At 40.9% G+C, this 18,083-nt stretch overlaps 3 protein-coding genes across 7 annotated transcripts in view; 1 reads left to right on the top strand and 2 right to left on the bottom strand.

Moving 5' to 3' along the window:
• Positions 1-3,369: 3,369 nt before the first annotated feature.
• Positions 3,370-10,336, bottom strand: angel2 (angel homolog 2 (Drosophila)). Of its 5 annotated transcripts, none has more exons than XM_086143382.1 (9): positions 10,084-10,336; positions 7,882-8,486; positions 7,053-7,273; positions 6,906-6,975; positions 6,039-6,463; positions 5,498-5,633; positions 5,235-5,298; positions 4,839-4,963; positions 3,370-4,494 (listed from the first exon to the last, which is right to left on the bottom strand). In XM_086143382.1, exons 2-9 carry the CDS (start codon positions 8,477-8,479, stop codon positions 4,331-4,333), a joined length of 1,803 nt encoding a protein of 600 aa, XP_085999508.1. In that variant the 5' UTR covers positions 8,480-8,486; positions 10,084-10,336; the 3' UTR covers positions 3,370-4,330. The 5 variants fall into 5 exon arrangements, with proteins under 5 accessions (XP_085999508.1, XP_085999510.1, XP_085999506.1 ...); XM_086143384.1 differs by having other exon boundaries at positions 5,235-5,295; XM_086143380.1 differs by lacking the exon at positions 10,084-10,336 and adding an exon at positions 9,339-9,476.
• Positions 10,337-11,734: 1,398 nt separating this feature from the next.
• On the top strand, positions 11,735-15,184 carry LOC147213311 (phospholipase A and acyltransferase 2-like). The gene is made up of 4 exons (XM_086143386.1): positions 11,735-11,872; positions 12,221-12,341; positions 14,646-14,944; positions 15,055-15,184. Exons 1-4 carry the CDS (start codon positions 11,855-11,857, stop codon positions 15,151-15,153), a joined length of 537 nt encoding a protein of 178 aa, XP_085999512.1. The 5' UTR covers positions 11,735-11,854; the 3' UTR covers positions 15,154-15,184.
• A 460-nt stretch (positions 15,185-15,644) lies between these two features.
• Positions 15,645-18,083, bottom strand: part of galnt14 (UDP-N-acetyl-alpha-D-galactosamine:polypeptide N-acetylgalactosaminyltransferase 14 (GalNAc-T14)) — a 105,912-nt gene continuing 103,473 nt past the window's right edge. The window contains exon 15 of the mRNA XM_086143039.1: positions 15,645-17,307. Within this exon, the coding sequence (XP_085999165.1) occupies positions 17,149-17,307 (159 nt within the window). The 3' untranslated portion in view covers positions 15,645-17,148. The remainder of the gene's footprint in view (positions 17,308-18,083) is intronic.

Here is an 18,083-nt window from a genome sequence, read left to right as displayed (position 1 = left end):
AGACGACAACATCGGGTGTCGTAAATTTCTATGTTTTTTTTTCCGTGACATAATGATGTAAAATGTTGTGTCCTGAACTTGTACAACCTACCAGAACTGAATATCAGCGTCTGAACAATGTTGGTGCCTCAGCAGTTTCTTCACCCAGGAATGTTTGTCTTTGTTGTGATAAAAAGGAAAAGGAAAAACCTTCTGACTTTGTTACTGTATTTTTATTATTATTATTATTATTAATAGTAGTAGAAGTAGTGGTATTGATATTATTATTACTATCATCTCTTCATTTTTTTCATTTGTATGAAATTGTGTTTTCAAGTAAGAGATTAGCAACAAAAGTAGAACCCTCGGACCCACCGTCTTTCTCTCTCTCATCCTCTTATTTGACACAGCTTCCATGAAAATTAACATTAATGGCCAGTGAAACAAATGTGATTTCAACAATAACGAAGTTGCTCTATTACATGGTTCATAAAATTATTGGATATGTTATAAAAAGTGATATTGCCAAACAACTTGCTGGAAAATAAATAAATATATATATATATAATTAATGTATGCACTCACATATACATGCATACATACATACAACCTAAGATCAAGAAACTATTGTTCTTTAATATTGAACGCTTTGGGGATAAAATTACATTTGTAAACTATTCATCTTTTTTAGTATCTGTGAGTTTCAATCCTGTGATAGTGTGACAGCAGGTTGATTTTTTTCAAACAACTTTATCGTAGAAAAAAAGACCTGTTAGGAATTTATTGGATTTGTTTCATTGAACCTTTATCTGTATGTGAGCCTTATCAAATGAAAAAATTTTAATTCTTAAATATTACCATGGAGGATGTTTGGGTTGCAGCTGAAAGGACGCGACAGTGTTATTGTTTTTGACGTCACTCAGACCCGGAAGTGCGAATATCTCGTTTCCCTTTGTATAAATAATCCATGTTTTCCTTTCGACTCCCCGGATGTTCTTCCAGACACACACACACACACACAACACATATTTATACATACACGCACAGTTTGAAAGCCTTGGTAGGGGTGTGGGGGTGTCTTGTGTCTGACTGTTAAAAAGCTGCGGAAATAATCTGCTGTCACTCAAATGAGATTTGGAGAAATAATCCTCCAGTTTTCATCCGCAGCAGTTTGGAGAGTTGCGTGTGTTTTCAACGGTATTCTTCCTCAGAGAGCAAATCAGCTGTCGAAGTGCTGTGACCCACACATCGCTGCTTCCATCGTTCTCGCGAGAAAGCAGATGAAAAGCTTGCAAAAAAACAAGATTATGATTTATTTTTCTGAATCTTGGAGTAGGAATTGGAAAGCAATTTCCAATTCGAACCTCAGTCAATAATTGATATCTGGCGCCATCTAGTGCTCGATATTTGAACTGCCATCCTTAGGCAAATTTTATTTCTTCATTAATTTGTATGTTCATTTATTCTGTACAGTTTTGAGCGGTTTCATTACTGGAAAATAGTAGATCAGTTGTTTGGATTCTTCTAAATAGCGCATTACAGATTTTTTTATTTTGGTTGGGGGTCAGTGTAGTATTTTGGACTATATTTAAGAATTTATATTCCATTTTAAAAAAGGTCTTGTTTTTATTTATTCCTTTATTTTTTTTGGTAATTTCTTCCCTTCTTTGTCTAATAATATACAAATGCATACACACAGACACACACACACACATGTAAATATATATATTAATATATATGTATATGTATATATACATGTGCATGTATATGTACATATATATATATATTAATTTTTTTCACAAATGAATGTTTTTTTTTTTTTCACAAATGTGTGTATGTATGTACATATACATATATACATACATACACACACACATATATATATAATAAGTGCAAATTAGCAGTAAAGTAAACTCTTAAATTAAACAGTAAACATTAAACTATGAGGTATGAAGTATAAAGTGCCCGCAGATACAGACTGATAGCTGGCGGCATGAGAGAGTAGCACTTTTTTTTGTTTTGGGTTTTTTTTTGGTGTGCACAGTTTAGTGCAAAGGTCAGTAGGTAGTATCATAATGAACAATAGCAGCATGACTTTATGGTTTTCTCAGTGCAAAGTAACCAAAATGCAAAAAAAAAAAAAAAATGGCAATGTTTTGATATGTTCTCAAAGTCCAGTACACAGTGGGGGGAGAGGTCGGCATCCGGGGGGTGAGGTTGTGGCGAGTTCGGGGGCGAGTTCAGCATTTTGGGGTGGGAGGAATGTAGGAAGTGGGAAAGTGGCAAAATTCAGAATCCTGAAGGAAATAGAGTGATGCAGTGTTGGTGGTCCAGGAGAGGTCCTCACTGAAGCACACAGCCAGTGATTTGATGCCGCTCATTCTCTCCATGGCAGCGCCATTGATGGTCATTAGGGGCTGCTTGGTGTGGCCTCGCCAGAAGTCGAAACAATCTCCCGGTCTTGCTGGAGGTCGCTGTCTGCGCACCACGTGGTGAGAAGGTTGACCTCCTTCTTGGCGTAGATCTCGTTGTCCTTGGTGATGAAACCCGCCGGCATTGTGTCATCCGCAAACATCACCGTATGACTGGTGCTGTAGGTAGGTTTGCAGGGGACCAAGCACGTTTGAGCAACACAATGTAACTTCAAGTCAATCACACTTCTGTGAAATCTGTGACTCATTTGGACTTGTTTTAAGGAAATTACATCAATGTTGTGTGTTTTTTTAACTTTCATTTGGAGTGTGACTCCAAATCTAGACTTCCATGGGTTCATACATTTGATTTCCATTAATTTTTGTGTGATTTTGCATGCAGTCCTTTCAGTACGACAGATCAACATGTTCTCCAGATATCCAAAAACATGCACAAGGCGCATTGGAGACTCTTAATTTCCCAGACGTGAATGAGAATGAATGGTTGTACATAGAGTGTTAATGAGAGGGTGAATGCTTGCATGTCTCTTTATGTTGATCCACTGGTTCCAGCGACCCTGTGACCCTGAGAGCTGGATAAGCGGAATAGGAGGATAAATAAATGAATGACTGAGTGAATTTACAAACAAATTTCACCATGAATGACGTTTTCCACGTAGAGAACATTGGGAGTGATTTTTTAAATTATTTAAAGAAACCAAACATGACGCCTTGAGCAAAAATTAAATATAAAAACTTTTTTTTTTTGTACCACTATATCTCATATCGATTAATTGGAAAGAGTTCTTGGAAATTGTCTGAAATGTTTTCTGTACATTTTAAATACTTTTAAAATCTTAAAACCAGTTTGTAATAAATATTTTATAAAATATGTATTACGTATTTAATTTTTTTATTAATGGGCAAATTGATTTATTTGATATGAAAACAGTTATCAATAATACCAGAAGCATCGGTTGAAAAAAAATGATCGGCAGCAGGTTAAAATCCTTTACTTCCAAGCCACAAACACAACTCATTCAACAGAAAAAACACATTAAAAACTTCCTATATTTGTTTTAAATCATCCTTTTCTTACAAAGATATAGAGTAAAATGCATCCCCAGTTTTTACATTTCCGTAAAAGCGGAGTTTGTCTTTCTTTTTTCCACTAAGTTCAAGTTTTGTTGTCAGACTTCAATGGAATCGCCTTCATCTGACTTACTGGGGGAAAGAATATGTAAAAACAAATTAAACCCATTTTTCGAAGGGGGGTGAAAGGAAAAGGAACGGCTGGGAGAAGAGGAGGAAAATTCGACTGTCTGACAGTATCTGACTGCCAGGTGTTGGCATGGTGTTTATTTGTGAAATTCTTTTGACACAAATGAAGCAGCAATAGCTTATAAAAAGTTTTAAAAAAAAAGAACCCCAAAGGTTTACAGTTCTGATTTTCAAGCCACTTCTTGCAATTTTCTAAATGCTTATCTATTATTTTTGTTAACGTCATTTTAAGGATGAACCCTTTTTTAAATGAAACTCATCTTTTGTGAGATTTTAAGAAGTGTGTTTAAAAAATCCTTTGTAACAATTTTGTTTTATTATCAGGGGGCCTGTTTCTTTTTAAGAAATCATTCATACTTTCTGGGTAATTTATCACGAAAGGATTTCTCAATCGTTTTAGGCAGTTCAGTGCTTCGCTTTGCGAATTTTTGTATTTAACTTTCAGTGACTTCATGATGCACTGAATAATTTCTTGGCCTTGGGAAAATGCCCCCCCCTCCTTTTCTTCATAATAAATAGGAAATGTGACTGAAGGTTTAAAATCGTCTACGGGTCACAGAGGGGTCACATGACCCTCAACTCCATCTTCAATCCTGGCGTTCTCCCTGAGCTATGAGCCCCGTCTGATCGGCCGTTGCCCCCGGCAACGCCTCCTGGCTTTACAGGAGGAAGCGGAAGCTGGCGAGGAGCGGCAGGTGGTCGGACGAGTGCCGGTGATTGGGCAGGCCGTTGACCTTCTTCAGCTCCGACTGCCCGACCAATGAGAGCCTGCCGAGCAGCTGGAGGCCCCGCCCACACGGGGGAGCAGGGGAGGGCCCCGGTTCTTTTGGAGAAAGAGAGAAAGTAGAGGTTTTTTATTTAATTTTGTTATTTAGCCATTTCCTCAAAATAAAAAAGAAAGTCTTTTAAAGTCTAAACGATATTAAACACATTTCTTGTTATGTCTTCTTTATCAAGGATTACGTTTTTCCAAAAAATGAAGATCGTGCATCCGAAAACATACAGAATTCTCTTTGTACAGCACTTTGATGGAAATGACTTCATTATCATTAACAAAGCTTTTCGAACGTCTTGTGGAAAAATATATTGATGAAATTAGCTTTATATTACAATATTGCCACTGATGTAGGAGATAGAGATAGCGTCAGTATGTGTGTGTTTGCGTACCAGGGGAGTACAGGATGTAATCCACCGTCATGGCGGTCCGTGAGTGGAAGGTTGTGACCTCAGGTCTGCCGTCGGGCATCAGACGGTGGCGATATGTGGACTGTAGTTTCAGGCTGTGTTCTATCCTAGACAGACAGACCCACAGAGAAAGGAGTGGAAAGATTAACAAGAACGTTTTGCAAAGCTCTTGTACCAGTGATACAATAATCATTGTGTCGTTGAGTTAACAAGACGACAACGCTTCATCTCATCTTGTTGCGCACATTTTGAACCGGCTCTTTAATGACAAAAATAAGTATTTTAAAAACATCTGCTTGAAATAACTGAAAACACACAAGGACCGATTGGTTTATGAGAAAGTAATTCTCTGGCACCCCCCCCTGTACGACATCCTACCTTTCGGGAGCATCAGCTTCGGACGCAGAGCCTTCGACGGACAGATCGGCCATCTTTGCCTCTGCTGGAGGAGACGGAGAGCTGAGGCCGTGACTTCACACCATCACACTCGCTGACTTTACAACACGTTAACTTAGTTATCTTTTTAAGCTGCTCACTTTGAAATTTTATGAATTTGATTTTACAGTAAAAATACTTTATTACTATCTATCCATATTATTATTTATAATCGTGGCTATAATCGTTCAAAATGATTAAATAACCTGTCGGGCTGCGGGGCGACGACTTGGCAGCGAGTTCCGAGTCGTACTGACATCTGTAGTTGATCCCTAAACTCCGAGACCAGAGAGGAGTCGGGAGGAGGCGCTGGGCCCTGGAGCTCTCCTCCTGACCGGACACCTGTGCACGTACACACACACACACACACACACGCACACGCACACGCACACACACGCACACGCGCGCACCCACAAACACACACACACAAGTGGATAAGTTATAATATAGATGATAATCATAATAAAACAAAAAACAAAGACTTGGATTCTTACTAAATTAATTCTGAATAAATTAAAAATTATATACAAGTGAATTTAAAAAAAATACGTGAATTCGTAGTAATTCCATAAATAATTTACATAAACTTAAGTTATTAAAAAAGGATAGTTATTGAATCATTATGATTCAGTTATTTAGTAGATATTTCATTGGACAGAGGTATAGATATATTAGGAACTGATCATTTGTTGACAGGTTCAGTGCATGTCTGTGTGTGTGTGTGTGTGTGTGTGTGTGGGGTCTCACCATGCCGATCTGCAATCCCTGGTATTTGAGGCGCCCGGTGGTCAGGAAGCTGTACAGCGGGCTCCAGGGTGTGGAGTTAAAATCCCCGCAGAGAACCACCGGAGTCCTTGAGCCGTCCGGGAGGCGGGACAAGCGGCTGATCTCGGCCAATAGGATGGCCAGCTGGGCCAGTTTGACGTCGCCTCGGCGGGGGTTGTAGAGCAGGTGGGTGTTGGCCACGCAGATGAAGGCGGAAGGATCCGCCGCGGTGTCGTTGGGACGCAGCAGCAACACCAGGCCCACGTTGTCTCTGTCCAGCAGGGCGTCGCCGGGGCGGAAGAACTCCACGGGGCTGGAGGCGAGCAGCGACAAACGGGACGCTCTGAAGATGACGGCGCAGCCATCGGGTTTCCTTCCCGTCCGCTTCTTATACTCGCACTGGTAACCTGGGACAGTCAAGGGATGGACCACAGTTCAGAAACTCACAGGTTGAACTGCCACTTTCAAAAAAAGGCTCCAAACAAATAGAAATTCCCTCAAAACTGACATTAAAGTATTCACTGGTCCAATTTTAAACATTAACTCTTGAAGATTTCATGTCTTTTTTAGACCTGAGACCATACATAAAAAAATATACATGTATTCATTACATATGTACATATTCAGTAAATCTTATTTCATGACCCGTATCAGAATTTAGCGTCCTTTTTTTTTCATTTGCCCCGACAATATTCTGATATTTTCTCGATCATGTCTCATGTTTTTGCAACTTTTGAAAAACGTCATCCTTATTTCTTGTTCTTGTTTACAGATTAATTCGACATTAACATTACGATGATGTTGTTTCCACTGCGAGTACATGTGCAGTGAGGAAGCGGCAGATGACACCTTGAGCCTGCAGAGCCGGTTTGATCTGGTTTTCATAATGGTCCTCCTGGACTTCCTGAAGACACACGATCTGGAAGAGCCGGGAGAGCAGAGTTAGCCGAGCGTCAGACGCCGGGCCCGGACGGTTCTCGGTTCTGACTGGCTCACGTCGGCGTTGTACTTCTGGATCTCGGCGAGCAGGTTGGGCAGCCGGTACTCCCAGTGCAGGACCCTGCGGGGGCAGTGGCGGTACAGGTCGACGTTGTCCTGCAGGAGCTCCTGGGACAGGATGTTGTAGGACAGAACGGAAAAATCAAACGCTGCACCGCCCCCATGTGGCCGCCGCTCATCACTGCAGGTAGAAGACGCCTCCCACCGTCTCTTGAGGGCTGCAAATTGTTTTAAAAGTATATGTCAATGAAAAACATTAAAAATAGTTTGAATAATAACACTGTTAGAGGAGGGAAGTATAAAAAGGGCATTAAAATCTCAAATTCGGAAAATATGTAAATTCTGGATTTTGATGTACAACGTCATTCAAAATAGCAGACTGAAATTACATAGTTTAAACTTTAAGAACATACAAAGGTGCAAGTATTCAGACACAGTTTGGATGCAGACTCTGGCCACTAGATGGCGACAAAGAGGACGGGGTTATCGCAGATATTTGAAGACTGGGGCGACAGGAACACAGTGGCCGTTCAGGTCCTGGGAGAATAAACGTCCTTTGGGTGTGTCGTTCTGCGTTTACAGGAAGTTGACATGCTTCCAAGACTTAAAAGAAATTTAAACACTTCACACCCTCTGCATGATATCACAGCCGTAAACGTGACGTCATAGCCTCCAGGGATGACATCACGGTCCCCAGTGTTTCCCTTTTTGTATACCTTTTTTTTAACACAATTTCTAACTGAGTTAAACTCCCAATCATCTCTGATTTTGAGTTTGATTTTTTTTTTCTTTACATTTTTTAACCCTCATTTGACCTGTTGCTTACCTTTCTCAAAAAGGACCGGCTGGTGTCTGGCAGGTGGGCTGAGTCCAGGGGGTGGCGGCTGCCCGGGTGCTCCTCCATACTCCCCAGACCTTAATGAAGAAGCTGAACTCCAATGCCAGGAGGACAGTCCTGGATCTGATCCCCCAGCACTCCCAGCATCTTCTTTTCTCCCTTTGAACCAGGGATTGGGATCCTTATTGGAGGCATGAGGTCCCCTTTCGGCAGATGAATAAGCCTCCTGTTTTTCAGTCTCCATTCTAGTCCTGCTTTTGTCTTTCCTACCCTCTAACTCCTTCTTCTTCCTGCGTTTGTGCGGGGGGCTCGCCTCCACGCGGGGGGGCTCCATCCCGAGGGTGGCGGATGAGTGGAGGGAACCCCCACTCAGGTTCCGAACCGGCGCAGGTTGAAGGAAGGGACGAACTGGTGGGTGGTAGGGGGGAGGTGGATGATGGCAGGGGGGGAATCCAGGAGGCTGCCACGATGATAGTGGAGGGGGCGCTGAAGAGGCGCTGACCCCGCGAAGGCCGGCCCCCAGTAGAGAAATGGAGCCACGGGGCAAGATAGAGGAGCTGAAGGAGCTCAAATGCCGAATGAACATGGGGCAGCTGAGGGGATCGGCAGCAGATTTAAGTCAGAAAATTCATTTTAAAAGAACACGGTAAAAATATGAATTTTAAATTGAATTATTATTTTCACCTTCTGCTTCAGTTTTAGGTCTTTTTGCTGGTTACATGTTTTTAACATGTTTTTTAACATGTTTTTAAGCCCATATTAATGTGTTTCTTATTCTTCCTCCTTTCCACTATTATCTATTACTGTTATGTTTTTACTTGAAACTCTGGCACAACAATTTCCTTCGGGATTAATAAAGTTGTTCTCATCTCATCTCTCATCTCATCTAATTTGGCTGAATTCTCTTTTCCCCCCTACTGTTGACAATCGGGAGGAATTTTCACATAAGTTGCAACAAAAGGTTTTTCACATGTTGGGAATATTTAATCAATTTTCATTTTCATTCATTTGTTCGTTTGCCCTCTTTTTGCCACAAGTATGTCTTTCTGTATTTATATATTTTCGTATTATGTTCAATTGAATTGTGGTTGTCTTTACTGACTTTAGCCTTAGCCTTTTGCTAAGTCATTTTGTTTCTATTTTCTTTTATTTTCTTTTTTCACGGGTCGGCGAGTCAGTCAACGACTCGTTTCAATAGTCAACAATGGGTGAAAAAAGAAAATAAACTACAAATCCGAGTTACATGAAAAGATCTCAATCAAGTAAAAGGGAGAAATGTTTTGTAAGGTTTTTTAATCATCGTCTATAGAACTAAAACCTTCTTTTTCCCTAACTTTTCTACACCTGTTTTGTAAATGCTGATGTAAATAAACAGTCCCACAAAAACATAAGCAGCGAGCATTACCTTCCGAAAGGTTGATTCTCGGTAGCTACAGGCTACTCACCGAGCTCTCGGCGGCGGAGGCATAAATGCGGAAAAGTTTGTCGACAAACTCTCAAAAACACATTTGTTTCGTTCTCAAACAAAGGGAAGTTTTTTTGGGAGGGATTGAAAACATTTTTAAGCTAGAAGAGGTGATACTTTTCTGTCGACGACATTTGACGTCAGCGGAAACGCGGCCAAAAGCCAATAGAAACGATGTTGCCTTCAAAAACACGAGAAAACTCTGGAAAAAAATCAATCGTTTCTTCAATAGCAGGTGTTTTTAAAATCAAATACGAAATTAATGCGTCTTAATGTTGTTTATACAAAAACACATAGTTGCAAATTTTAATAATTCAGTAACAATCTATGAATTCACAAATTCAAAACGAATTATTTTAGCACTCAATCGGCCAATTTCATGATTCGTTCCTTTGAGAATGCACGTGAATGTGACACCGGAATCCTCAAGTCCAACTAAAGAATGGGACTTGTAGTTTTTTTATTTCGTCACATAGCGTTATGAAGCCATCGAGGAACCCTAAAAAGACTACAAGCCATTTAGTGTTGCGGAAACAAAATGCCGACTTGAAACGTGGCTCACGATCATACAGTAATTCATAAATAAATCCCACTATTTGTTCAGAGGTTAAAAAAAATCGTCTTGAGAAATATAAAAAAAACACCAGCGTGAATCATATTTGGATTCACCCGGTCTTCCGATTGGCTAAAATGAACAGGTAAACAATCGTGGTCGTTATGCTTACGTGAAAGGAGAGCCTCCTCAAGTCTGAAAACGCGGCGTCTCTACGAACGGCTCAGTGATGGACGGCGTGTCCTGCGTTCAACGCGTGACATTTTCACGCACGGAAGCGAAGAGCAGTTCGGGGCCGCTGCAGTGGACGGCGGGGGGTCGACGAGGCCGGTGGTCTCAGGGATGAGCTTTCCTCCTCCTCCTCCGCTTCTCTCTCTCTCTCTCTCTCTCTCAACCTTGTTGGGGTTCTGAAACCCACCAATTTCATACGCGCATTCACCGAATCCTTCTTTATTGGAAAAATAAAATATGATTTTTTTTTTTAATTCAAGACAGGTATATATTTTACCGGTGCACAAAATGAACCGTGCATCAACATCGCTGTGTTCAATGAAAAAAAAACAGCAAAACATTATTTTCACACAAAAGTATAAGAATGAATGGTTGCTGCAAATCAGCTTTTGAGAGACAAATTCAGAAATGCCCGGCTTCACCTTGGCAGGTACCTCTCTCATGTCATTTTCCCCACAAAGTCTGTTTCTTTTCTTTATTTATGTCCATCATCCTCGAATAGGATTGCTTGCAAAGATTAGCTTAGACTAGTTTAGTTTATTTCAAAAGGGGACAACGCAATTTCATAAAACACATGAATAAAACAGGAGTAAAAAAAAGAGGCTATTTTTCATCTGTAGTCCCCCAGTCATGATGTTGAAATGGCAATAACATGGACAAAGAGACACATTGTTGGACACAACAGCAACACAAATATAACAAATATAATATAATATTTACAAAATATACAGTGAGCGGTCAAATGGACGATGAGAGATGACAGGCTTTAGTGTGTGCATGTAAATGTGTTCACCAGCCATTCTCGCAAATGTTTCTGAAATGTTTTGTAAAATGATAGTTGTGTTTGGTACACAGTTCCACTCTCTGGACACTCTCACAGACCAGACCACCTGACTGAAGCTGCTCTTTCTCAGAGGGATTAACACAGTCACCTCGCCGAGCGTCCAGTCACACGTCCTGTGGTGTTTCTTTGGCTGACCAGAGCGGCCAGAGGAGCAGGGGCCAAATCATGAAGTGCTTTGTACACAAAACAAAATTTTGCAAGTTTGGGACGATCCGACTGACTTAAAAAGCAATGCTTGTTTAAAATTCCCCAGTGATGATGTTGCCTTGTTTTTTTTATCCATTACTTTGATGGCCTGTTTATACAGACTCTCCGAGATATGTTGGAACAAACGATATGAAAATCTCCAGGGCTCTCTCTCTCTCTCTCTCTCTCTCTCTATATATATATATATATCTTAAAGCTCTCTCTCCTCCATTCTCAGTCTTCCCTCTCTCTTATTGCCACAAAGAAAAAAACAATTACGGACAAAGATGTTTTTTGTGCAGAGCTGTGTCAAATAAACTTGGAAAAACAAATGCACGACTGTGCTTTTTGCAGTGACTCATCTATCGGCTTTGTAAAAGATGCTAATTTGCATAAATATTTGATTACAATGAAGAGAAAGTTTCCTGAAATGAAAAAAAAAACACATTTTCACACGTGTATTCAAATTACCCAAACATGGTCACTTGATGAGAATTAACAAGATGAAAGTTGCGTCACTTCTTCTTTTTTTTCCTTTTGTTGAACCTTGTTGAACCACATTCAGATGTGAAACTGTCCAAACTGGAATCACGCAACACAATAAAGCAGACACAGACACACACACACACCCTGACAACTCCCTGGCAGTCTGATACCTGGCGACAGAGGCAGCGGCAGCAACATGGCCTTACAGCAGCAGGTAAGACAGACAGGAAGAAATCAAATAAAAAGAGCTAAAAGAATATGAATGTCTTGACGTTGGGGGGAGGAAAGTCTGGCCCAGTTTTTACGGGTCAATCCTGTCGACGAGACGAATGACGCGTTGGAACACGTCACGTCTTTTACATAACATGTCATAACAACCGCAAATATCATCATGAGCCACGCCTGTGCATCCAAATGCATTTTTCTTCTGGAAAGGGTTGAATCTCCTCGGTTCTTATGCCGACACGGTGAATGCGGTGGAACCTGCTCGGACCGGACGGGGTCGCAGGAGGCCGGAAGTTTCTCTCGCTTTCTTTTGATTTTTTTTTTCCCGTGACTGCAGATCGAAGAAATTGTCTCCACGGCCGAGTTCGGAGACTTGATCGAATTCGCCTACCCCATGGGATACTCACACTGGGGCGTTTACGACGGAGACGGGAATGTCATCCATTTTGCCGTGGCAGGTGAGGAGGACGTCACAATTTGAGTGACATATTTTAATATTTAAACAGATTTCTGGGTGGAAAAAAAGTCCCCTGGAATGTGATTGGCCGAACCAGAATTAAGTCAGAAACAATAGGCTGACTGAGGTGATATCTTTGTACATTACATTAATTACATTACATCCAAAGCGAGTGCAATTCAGTGCACCGAAGAGCCAAAGTACAAGTAGTTGGAAGTCAGAAGTGACCATCTCAAAACCATCTCATTTCATCCTTATTTTTTTTTAATTTTTTTTTTTGGCGGGGGGTTTTGGGGGCTAAGTGCGAATAGTAGGGTAGTCCTTGGTGAGGAGGTATGTTTTCAGCTCAATCAGTATTTCAGCTTTTGTTCTCTCACACTTGTTTTTCTTTTTTTTTCTGATTTTTTTCTAAATTTTTCCTTGCTTATTCTATTTCATTTTATGCAAAATGTTATCATTCATTCATCTATACCCCTATCCTGGTCTCAGGGCTGCGGATTAGCTGGAGCCTGTCCCTGCTGTCAGTGGGGATATACAACCATTCACTCACTCATTCACAAGTCACATAGAGATGTACAACATTCGCTCTTTCATTCTGACATCTGAGCCATTTAGGGTCTCCAATGGACCTGCTCCCTGTTTGGGGGTGACTCCCGAAAACATGGGGAGAATCCAAAGGAAGGCCCTCTGGAATCAAACCGTCAACCTGAGCCAAAGTGCTTACCTCTGCGCCATTTGCTATTAATCTATTTATTTATTACCATAATTTCCGGACAATTAGCCGCTGCTTTGTTCACACTGCCGCTTAAACAATGATGCTCCTAATTTTTACAGGGTAACAAGTTTCAAAATATTTAGCCTCATCACATCAGACCAATGAAATCACAGAGAGACGATGCAGAACACACACGTGTGTGAGAGACTGGGGACGTGTGTGACGAAGGAAGGTTTAATTCTGACACTGAAGAAGACAACTTTAGTGGTTTTGGGGCACAGGATAAAGATGAAGACAGTGATTGCTAACTTCCTGTCTGGCGACTGTATTTTTGATTTTTTTGAACTAGATGTGTGAAAGGCACTGTTGGGAAAAAGCATTGACGATACATAGATCATTCAAAGTTTAAAAAAGCGTCTTTCTGTGTAAATATGTTACAAGTGGTCTCTTGCGGTTTATAGACAAGTGCGATCCATTTTTTCTTTCTTTTCAAATTTAATGGGCATTCAAGGGTGCTCAAATTTCATTCGCACAAACTTCAAGTAAATGTACACACCCGGTTTTACTGTTTTCTCGCGATAACAGTCTATTGAATAGTAATTGTTATAAGTCACAACAGCACCAAAGTGGTGCCGGCGAATCTTCTGACTGTTTAAAGAATAACTGGAGCGAACCGACTTCTGAGCTTTACATTTTTAAATATAACTCTCAGTTTTGACGTGAAATGCACATACACCTTTGACAATGCGTGGAATTTGGAAATGGATACTGGATGGATTGCACTTTAGACATCTGCTTGTGTTTCTGTCGTTAAGGGTCATTTTTTTTTTTTTAGTCAAGTCAGGTCGATGTGGGCGGCCTTCTGCCTCGACTGCTTGGGGTAGAAAGAATGAGAGAGAGGAGAGGGACACAAAGATAGAAAGCAAGAGTGTAATAAGACGGGGGTTTAAGAGTATCAGGAGAGACAGGCCAGACGGATCTTATGCTGCTAATAATATGACCTGATATAATAATAGCTTATTATTATACAATCGTGGGCACTGTTATAGAACTGCGGCAGTAGATGAAGCCATGCCCCTGCAGAATGAATGGTCTGATCTGGCGTTTTATTATCCTTGTGCAAAGGTATGGAAACACTGCGACGGCTTGCACTATTAGCTATGTATACGATGAAACCTTTTTATCGCTTTTCGTTACGTTTCCATCGGATTACAGATGGAAATTATCTGTCTAGCTAGTTTCCGGTACAACCCGGTATCTGCACGGGGTTCCCTCAGGTCCTTGAAGGTTGCAGGAGGTTCATAGGAGAAGTGAATGAATGACATATTGGTCTATGTGGTGGCACCGAGTGTCAACAGAAAATCTAAGTGTATTTTTTTGGGAATGCACAAAATAAAAAGAGCAGCCCTTCCGTTTCACAAAAAGGTCCCGGGTTCTATTCCAAGTTGCTGAGTCAGCACGGTTGTCCAAAAACACTGGAGCAGGTAAATGGAGAAGCGGTACAGATGAAGGATGGATGGTCGACGTGAGGAAGCTTTGGTTTCTGACTAACGCTGTCACGTCCTGACACAAATCCGTTCCCGTCTCCAGACGAAAGCCTCCTGATGAACAACGTGCGGATGTACCTGCAGAAGGTGTTTAACGTGTGCGGGGACCTCCTTCTCGGGCAGACCAGGATCCGCAGCGTCCCCTTGGCCGAGGTCAACGTCCCGGAGGGAGCCCACATCTTGATCAGTAACAACCGCCACTTCCTCACGGCGTCCCCGGAAAAGGCCGTGAGGAAACGTCGGGACGCCCTTCTGGATGAGGAACTCCAATATCATCTGTTTTGCCTGAACTGCGAGCACTTTGCGACATTCGTGCGATACGGAAAAGCCGTCTGCAACCAGGTATGAGCTCAGCTCCCGCAGACGCCGGTGTTTTTCTCAGTCCTCGGTTTCGCTTGTTTTTGCCAAGCCTTTTGAAAATACACTCTGAGAGACTTCCGATATTCTCCTAGATCCCGGGGCGGCAGAAGAACCTTGAATGCGAGACGGCGACCCAGACTTTTGAAGAAATCGTCAGCACCAAAGAAACCACCAGAGACCTTTTCAAATGAAACGTTTTCCTCGTTAAAAAAAAAGTAAAACGATTGTAATAAAAATAACCCCCCGCGTGTTGTGTTTTTAAAGCACCCATTTGGGCTGTAAGCTCTTTTATAATTACTAATTATGCTTGAATTACCTGAGCGATTTTCAGCAAACTCAGTGTGGCAGAAGAGGAGGAGCAGCTGCAGCCGAGGAGTCTTTACATCCCTCCCGTGCTCGTCCCGTCCATCACGTGTGGGACAGTTTTACCGCTCAGTCAACCTTCTGCCGTCCCTCCCCTCCCAATAATTTCCCCTACCCTGCAATAAATCACCTTCAATCCGAGCCGTCACAGAGCCATCAGGCGGACAACGAACGCTCACATCTTTAAGGTTAACAGTGATGGAAACATCCCATAATTGCTCTCGCCACCTGCTGTCAATCACCTCCTTCCTTCCCTCCGGTGAATTGCAGGTGAGGATTCATTTTGCTTTGGGTTTTTTTTCTACACGGTCATGTGACCAGTTCGTTTGTGTCTGAGCAGTAATCTTAGAAACAACCTTAACTGATAGTATTTTTTTTTTCATATAAAATAAAATAAAATAAAATAAAATAAAATAAAATAAAATAAAATAAAATAAAATAAAGCCATCCATTATAAAAATCTCTTTATTTGGGAGTGGAACAGGATATCAAAAAATGATGCTGTCCAGTAACACACCATATTTGACCTGGAAGGCAGTCCTTCTGCGGTCCAGCATCGAGCCGCCTCAGAGCTTCCTCCGACTACAAGCTCATGCTTTTTAAAACCACCAAAACCAAATGATCGGATTCATCCATCAAGCTTTAAATATACAGTTATAGGCATTAGAAATATAGTTTCTTCCTTCAAAAAATAGCTTCATGTCTAATATATTTTGTGATTTTTTTTTTTTGTATCTATTTTGTTGTTGGTATTTTTTCTAATTTCTCAATTAGGTTGTCACTTTTTTTTTTTTCAAAGTTGCGAGCACATTTTTGGTCACTTATACCTAATTTGGCACGTTAATCTATCCATGTATTCATATTTTATCTTTATACATATTTATTTTTTGTTTTTTTGCTTTATTAAATAAATGCAAGTTCATTTCGGCTCAAGCAAAGGCATTTGATTTGGAAAAAAATCGAAAAAGAAATGGAGAGACGTTTCCAATCAAGTTGGCGTTTAAACAATAACTGATCTTTTTTTTCAATGTATTTATTTATTTGTTGTTTAGTTCTGCAGATATTTTTTGTGCATTTTTAGACAATTATCTGATTTTTCACTTATTTATTTATTACTTTCTTGTTTTAAGGCATTGACTTTCACACATCTGGGCGATTTTACTTTGGGAAAAGTTCTCAGTGGTGTTATTTGTTATTGTTTTTTGTCAAACGTGTTTTCCGAGAGCCCATGACAAATGAGCAAAGTTTATTAAGGACTGACAAGAAATCACCTTAAAAAATGAGGAAGCAGTTAAAATCAGATAGAAAATGGCTAAAAAAGAGAACGGAAAAATGTAAAATTGACAAGTGAGGGAGGAATAATAACCTCAAAAATTGCCAAGAAAGTGTAAATACATAACGTAGAATTTTTAAGAAGTATTCCTTTTTAATCAAATTAGAAGAACCGACTGAGCGATTGTGAAAATAAACTAAATTCAGCTAAAAATAAGCAATATGTTTGTGCACGATCATTTAAAGACAGAATTGCCCCCAAAATTGGCAAAAGTTAAGAATGATGAGACTTTGTTTTCACGAAGGTGAGAAAAAAAAAAGAATTGAAATACTTACAATTAGAATTAATGTAGTTCTCTGGTAGTGTGCGTGCGTATTTGTGTGTGTGTGTGTTTGCTTCCAAGGTCAGATGGAGGTCACAAACCTCCGGCCACCCCGGCGGCGGGCGTCCGGTCCTGGAAAGTCAGAGACCTCCAGCGGGTAACCGCAGTCCCGCTCCCTGCGCTTGTGTGTGTGTGTGTGTGTGTGTGTGTGCATGGTGGCGACAGAGGTCAGGAGAATGGGACTTCCCATCTCTGTGTGTAAGCGCTGAGTTCACATGGGCTAATGACCAGCATTCGGGACGAGTCCATCCCGTCCAGAGCCATCTCCGAGTCCAGGCAGAACCGCGACACCAGGTGCTCCAGGTGCGTCCCTGACTTCTGCCACCGCTGGGGGGTCGAGGAGGGAGGAGAGAGGGAGGGGGCACAGAAACACAGATCCAGTTGGAAGGTATTTAGGATATAATCTGTACGTCAGAATTCCAGACCCAAATATCCCAGTATCATACGGACAAGTATCCCATAATACTTTTGGGCAAATCACCTGAACTGGATCCCATTATCTCGGTACCTCTGTAATTTCATTTTTAGTTGCCTAAATTCATTTCATTTCTCAGTCATTTTTGGTTAAATGTCGCTAATTGTTGGGTTGCATTTTGTGTGTGGCTGCATTTCTCCTCTTCTTCCACTAGATAGCAGCAGACTTTAACTATTGGTTTAAACCCGGGGGCTGCGTGTGTGTGTGTGTGTGTGTGTGTGTGTGTGTGTGTGTGTGTGTGTGTGTGAATGTGTGTTTGTGTGTTTGTGTGTTTGTGTGTTTGTGTGTGTGTGTGTGCAATGGGCAAAATTACAATTCAGCTCTGAATTGAATAGTGTGAAACACACAGAGCAGCAGACATTTAACGGAGGTGCTTAATTCTAATTTAGAATTAATTTTTTTTGTCATTTTCTTCCAAATTTTTGTCCAACTCTTGCTGATTTTCCAATTATTTCAAGCAACATTTTTTTTGTGTTTTTATTTTGGAAAAAAAAAACTGATAATTTCTTAACAATATTAAGGTAAAATATCTTCAGTAAAATAAATAACACATACATTTTATATCAGGTAGTGATGCTCCTTTTTCACCGCTAGATGATGGCATATTTTCACAGCTCACTTAGATTCA

This window comes from Fistularia commersonii, chromosome 36, assembly GCF_037954325.1.
Source record: "Fistularia commersonii isolate RoL2024-O1a breed Wild chromosome 36, RoL_Fcom_v1.0, whole genome shotgun sequence".
NCBI lineage: Eukaryota > Metazoa > Chordata > Actinopteri > Syngnathiformes > Fistulariidae > Fistularia > Fistularia commersonii.
The sequence above is the reverse complement of the archived record's forward strand: the minus strand, read 5'-3'. Positions and strand labels throughout refer to the sequence as shown.

What these genes read in the sequence shown, in the direction of transcription:
- LOC147213311 (XM_086143386.1), top strand. An exon ending in CATCCATTTTGCCGTGGCAG is followed by an intron (nt 12,342 to 14,645) that starts GTGAGGAGGACG and finishes TCCCGTCTCCAG; the next exon opens with ACGAAAGCCTCCTGATGAAC. An exon ending in GAAAAGCCGTCTGCAACCAG is followed by an intron (nt 14,945 to 15,054) that starts GTATGAGCTCAG and finishes ATATTCTCCTAG; the next exon opens with ATCCCGGGGCGGCAGAAGAA.
- angel2 (XM_086143380.1), bottom strand. Translation starts at nt 9,361, where the DNA reads ATGCCTCCGCCGCCGAGAGCTCG. An exon ending in GTCGCCCCGCAGCCCGACAG is followed by an intron (nt 5,299 to 5,497) that starts GTTATTTAATCA and finishes CGTCTCCTCCAG; the next exon opens with CAGAGGCAAAGATGGCCGAT. An exon ending in GAAGCTGATGCTCCCGAAAG is followed by an intron (nt 4,964 to 5,234) that starts GTAGGATGTCGT and finishes CTGTCTGTCTAG; the next exon opens with GATAGAACACAGCCTGAAAC.